Raw genomic sequence first — 6,000 nt, 5'->3', positions numbered from 1 at the left:
TGCGTAAAAAAATATTTATTTACAATAAATACAAACAATATCATAATTTCCTTGAAATTACTAATAAACGTAGAGACTAGATGTTGTCGTCAGGGTACAATGTTCACCATCCGCTGGAATATCCGTGGTCCCAGCCCGAAGCCAGTCCCAGTCCGCTGCCGTAGGAGCTGTAGCTGGGAGCGGCCACCAGCTTGTTGACGGACACCACTTGAGGCACGGACACCACCTTGCGGACGTTCACTACTTGAGGGACGTCCACGACGCGGTGAGAGTTGACCACTTTGTTGACGCTGACGAGTTTGGCAGCGGGCGCGGAGTAGCCGAGGACGGGCTCCGAGAGGCTGATGATGGGAGCGGAGTAGCCGCTGTACACGTCCGAGGAGTGCAGCCCGCCCAGGAAGCCGCGCTTCTCACGGGGGACGCCGGCGAGGGCGCACGCGAACAGGCAGCATACTACGATCTGAAGTAGAAGAAATAAGCAAAATTAAGCACATAAGAAAAGCTTGTTCTCAAATCAGTTTGTTTGTTTAAGTTTTCAACCTACACAAGATTTCATTTTCAATATTGATTCTTACAATGTTTAGAGATGAATGATACTGTTTTGTTAATGTTCGTATATATAAGCCAAGCTGACGCAAGTCGTCCTCGATCTCACTCCAACTCACAGATACTTCGGTAACTATTTGTGCTAATATATCGCTAATATTATTTTTCATTCAAGGATTTTACTATTTTAATATTTCTCTATTAGTAAATCTCTATGATCAATTATATATACATAGTATATAAAAATGGAAAAAATCATTACTTTCTTATTTAAATTCTTTAATTTTTAAACAGATTAACTTTACTTACTATTCTAGGGTTTTTAAAGAGACAAATGTTTATTATAAATGTTTATATTTTTTTATAAAAGCGGAGATAATTAATTTTTTAAAACAGTTGCAATTATTTTTTTTTCTTTGAATTTATGTCTTCATGAACAAATCAGTAGTTTGTAGAAAATGTATTAATGTTTATTAAAAAAAGTCATAGTTTTAATAAGAGTGTATACCAGTATTATACGACCATAATCTTAATTGGAAGGTATATAGATTTTTCGCAATTACTTTGAAGGAATCTACTCATATACATTGAGTGATGTATTTTATTTTATTGTTATATAGATTCTTAACTTCACATATAATGGTGCAAAATAATATAAAAACAGAAAGTTGTTTTTCATCGTTAGCCCATTTTTATTGAACTTCATCTTCAGCCTCAAGTATGGAAATTAAAGGTGAAGCTTTAGCCGTAAGCTCAGACATACCAAAGATCTCTAACCTGTTCTAGCATGGCGGAATTCAATGGAATTTAATACCATACGTATTTCTAGAGTGATGTGCAGATGGTTCGCTGACTTACTAATTTGGTTAGGCTATTATCTTCTTCAAACAAATGGAAGAGAACACAATGAGACACACGTCTGAAAATAAAACTTAAGATGAGCAGTTCTCCGAATAGGATTATTGGAACATAGTTAAGTCAATCGGAATCAGATAGCAGTGTGTGCTTTTACGATCGTAAGCGTCGTTGGTAATGAATTTGTTAAGATCGAAATAGGTTCGCTGTTTAGTTCCTTTTATAACTCCGTGCAGGTTTTTACACTTGACTTCGAGGTATTTTTATCTTTGCATTATATTTTATCTATGTTTTCGTCCAAATCTTGGATCATTCATGGATTCCTTATTTAAAAATAAATCATTCATCGCTGGGAAGGATCTCGTCGCAGACAAGATATGAGAATGTGAAATATAAACACCTCGTTAAAACAGTTCAGTCTCAGTTCGATTTTTACAACTTTATATTTTTATCTTTCTTTATATTTTTATCTAGTTGCTGTTTAAATTGTCTGATTGCTGGTCCTTCATATAAAATATATCTACGATAATAGAAGTTACTATTTTCAGTTATAGTCTGATTAACCTGCGTCTGTTGCTGCCGCTACTGTTGATCAAACCGTTGAACATGTTACTGTCTAACGTATGTATATATAATATATATAGCTTTAGTATTTTTTGATCATCAACATATTATTCAATATTATTTATTCAAGGATATATCATTTCTTTCAAAACAGACTCTGATCTTGATTAGTTACGAAATGAAATATTAAATGTAATTCATAATCATTTATTAACATTCTACACTCGAGTCTGTAATAATGACTCATGATCGACATTCGGCGAGGAGGACGGCGGACCGAGGACGGCGGACGGCGGACGGCGGTCTGCTTGCTTCATCGCCGATATGAAACACACACACTAACACACACACACACACACGCGGCAAGTCAATACAGTATGGCGATAAGATATTTTAATTAAAAATAAAAGATTTTTAAAACACCTATTTTAAGCAGAGTGAATCATTATATTTAAATCCGTATCATACTGCCAGTTCACTTGTGCTTTTGTTTTAAAGTGAGTAATCTTTTTATTCATTCAAGTTAATTAAACATCTCGTATCTGATACGATCTTTGAATGGAAGACATGCAGTCCATGAAAGTTTGCGATCAACAGTTTAAATAATTTCCAAAGAATTTTTTATTCACAAATCAATATAATATCTTTTCCTCTCTGACCCTCTAATATATATGTCATTTATAAAAAATTAACTTTGGAATTCATTTTTTATATCAAAGGTGGCAAACGAGCATGCGACCTTCTTAATGAAAAGTAGTCACCGTCGCCCAAGGATATCTGCTGCATAAGGGATGTTGCAGATGCGTTGCCGATCTTGATTTTAAAGGAGGGAGAGGAAAGGGTTGGAAAAGGGAAAGGGAAACTGGCTCTCACACTCATCGGACAAAACACAGCCACTTAAGACTACTTCTCGCCGATGTTCTGTTAGATGGTAGCACTTCCCCGGTCGAGCCCGCCCATGGTCGAGCAGTGGTAACTCAACCACAGCTAGGCCCTACCACCTACAACATTCATTGATTAATATATGTAATATAGAACCGATCTCCGAGTGCAGGTTTACTCCGAACATGGGAACAGAGTCAGTTTTACACATACTTTTTTGAGGTCTTTGTGAAATTCAATAGTCTAAATCCAACTAAAAGGAATTACTAATTTAATACAGATTTTATTTTTTGCTTTTGTTATATGAGACTGAGATGTGATACACCGTTTGAACACTCATCTGGAAGATTTCACATGTTAATGAAAATTAAACATTCTGCTGTCGTTATAATAAATCAAAGATTATATTATTGTACTGATTCTGAAAAACGAATATTATTCTAGACAAGTTCTGTTACTACCAGAGAAAATCTTGATGTACCCATCGTGTTGCAATATTGTCAATAGTGACGAAAGTTCATAATACGTAAGTGAGTTTATGATACGAAGCTTTCTTTGAGAGTTATTAACAGAAAAATTTCTTTTAAAAAGATTCAAGTAATAAGTTAATTGCTTAAACCCTTTTTACAATATTCCACATCATTTACGTAATTTCTTGGAGCTCATCAACTACAGCGACTGGAGTAACAATATTTAAATAATTATTGCAACTTTTTAATTATTTTAAAAAGTTACTGCAGTGAAATAAAAGGGGAATATTATTAAAACCGATTGTAAAAAATTTACTCAACACAGTTTCAAATGAAACAACCTCTTCTACCCGTATACGCTACCATTCATAACAGAAGTTGTAATCAATAAGAGTTTTGGTGGAATTTAAAACTCTTTGGAATGAAAACAGGATGGGGTAGAAATTGTTTTTAAGGATTTTTTTAGTGTTTATTTAGGACCAACTTTATTAACATTACGAACCAGTCACAATTGCGCCACGCATCACCTCTTGGTCTGTCTCTTTTCATCCCCCCTTCCTAAGGAGCGTTAAAAATTTAACGCAACTTGTTGGAAGTCGCTTAAGAAATTTCACATTAGCGAAAAAATCTTTTTAAGATATAACATTTTGAATAAAAATACTTCATTATGTAAAAATAATATTTATTTCAAATAAATAGTAGCAGTAGAAAACTTTGAATTTGAGCGCTAAGATGATCACCATCCGCTAGAGTATCCGTGGTCCCAGCCCGAAGCCAGTCCCAGTCCGCCGCCGTAGGAGCTGTAGCTGGGAGCGGCCACGACCTTGTTGACGGACACCACTTCGGGCACGGATACCACCTTGCGGACGTTCACTACTTGAGGAACGTCCACGACGCGGTGAGAGTTGACCACTTTGTTGACGCTGACGAGTTTGGCAGCGGGCGCGGAGTAGCCGAGGACGGGCTCCGAGAGGCTGATGATGGGAGCGGAGTAGCCGCTGTACACGTCCGAGGAGTGCAGCCCGCCCAGGAAGCCGCGCTTCTCACGGGGGACGCCGGCGAGGGCGCACGCGAACAGGCAGCATACTACGATCTACAAACATACGAGCAAACAATATTATTAGTTCATTTTTAATTCGGTGGTCATTAATTACAGTAGCGGATATAACACTTGTATTACTTACGAAGGATTTCATTTTGAGCTAGTTAGTACCACAGCTGTGACTTGAATGTCTCGTTTAGTTTTTTCTTATGTTTATATAAGATGCGCCGTCTGCTGTGATGCAATGTATCCTCGAAACTTATCAAACTCACTAGAACAAGCAACATTTTCATTCATAATTTGAAATAAGTGTTTGAATTTATAAATTTTATTTCTTTCTTTATTTATATATTATTTATAGCTCTAACACAAGACTGGCGTAATTCTCCGAATAAACAAATATAATAGTGTCATTAACTTAAATTGAAAAGAAATAGATTTTACTGATACACATTAATGTTTTTCTATAAATTTTGTAAAACACATTGTTATGGAAATTACTCAAAGTGTAATTAATTCACAGGAATTTCACTTATAATTTAAAAATACCTATCGAAATAGTTTTAATTAAATAATTGAGGAAACGGTTTCTTTATATATTGTATGGACTTGAAGTTGAAGAGTAAATGAGAAACCATCAGCCAGCCATCATCATGCTGGGAACAGTCCTTCACTCGACGTGTTGTGAGGATCTCAGTGTTGTTCGTTCATATATGAATAATTTACTTATTTTCATATTTTATATAGTATGAGTCCCTTGATGATATGGTGGTTGTCACGGGAACCGCTGACAGCGTATAATTTTGTTCTTATTTAAATATTTGTTATCGAAATATTCATATATGTTTACTAAATCAACATTAACTAGTTCTGTAATCGCGTCAGTGAACTTCTAAATTCATCTTTTATAATTCTGATTACTTCTCGTTCTTGACACACTTGTTTCAAACCGTGTAAGGTGATCTGCTTTATATTTGTGTTCCGTAATTCCAATTTCCTTAGAATTTCTAAATTTTCTATTTGTAATATTTGTCCATTTCTTTTAATGTTTCTTTCCTAAAATGGCTCGGTTCTGTTGTGGTTGGGTGTTAAGGTTCCCGTTGTCTTTTATTTAGTTTCTCAGTTTATCAGGATGATACTCATCATAATAACAACAGGGTGAACACTCCTTTAATATAATATATCCGTTTCACCTACATAGACGTTTTTGATTTACATTTACTTTTGTGATAAGTTTAGAATAGTTTGGAGGAAGGGACGGTTTACGTCCAAAGGGGAAGACCAAAACATAACAATGTATAAAGATTCTTTTCTTGTTACAGAAATATGAACGAATTATATTAAATATAAATGAATACATGTTAGATTATTATTTATTATTCTGAATAAATACATATTTCTAGGACCTGTCGCATCACACAGCACTCTGCGATTCCCATACATAGTAAAAGAATACTACGAAACAACATTCAGCTACAGACGAGTAACGGACAACTAGTCAAGTTGAAATCCCTCGTAAGTTATTTTATCTGTTGGGCAATATTTTATTAGGTATAGACCCTTTGTAAGTTTCTATAACAGAAACAGCGTTTATCCTTATAACGATGTTTTAGGACTACGTGTATCATTTACAAATTAATT

At 35.2% G+C, this 6,000-nt stretch overlaps 2 protein-coding genes across 2 annotated transcripts; both read right to left on the bottom strand.

The window, feature by feature from the left end:
• Positions 1–661, bottom strand: LOC133318753 (uncharacterized). The gene is made up of 2 exons (XM_061520926.1): positions 545–661; positions 1–460 (listed from the first exon to the last, which is right to left on the bottom strand). The coding sequence occupies exons 1-2, from the start codon at positions 554–556 to the stop codon at positions 104–106; spliced, it is 369 nt and encodes a 122-aa protein (XP_061376910.1). The 5' UTR covers positions 557–661; the 3' UTR covers positions 1–103.
• Positions 662–3,982: 3,321 nt separating this feature from the next.
• On the bottom strand, positions 3,983–4,655 carry LOC116770609 (uncharacterized). The gene is made up of 2 exons (XM_061520935.1): positions 4,502–4,655; positions 3,983–4,410 (listed from the first exon to the last, which is right to left on the bottom strand). The coding sequence occupies exons 1-2, from the start codon at positions 4,511–4,513 to the stop codon at positions 4,054–4,056; spliced, it is 369 nt and encodes a 122-aa protein (XP_061376919.1). The 5' UTR covers positions 4,514–4,655; the 3' UTR covers positions 3,983–4,053.
• Positions 4,656–6,000: the final 1,345 nt, after the last annotated feature.

This window comes from Danaus plexippus, chromosome 7 (genome assembly GCF_018135715.1).
Source record: "Danaus plexippus chromosome 7, MEX_DaPlex, whole genome shotgun sequence".
Taxonomy (NCBI): domain Eukaryota; kingdom Metazoa; phylum Arthropoda; class Insecta; order Lepidoptera; family Nymphalidae; genus Danaus; species Danaus plexippus.
The sequence above is the reverse complement of the archived record's forward strand: the minus strand, read 5'-3'. Positions and strand labels throughout refer to the sequence as shown.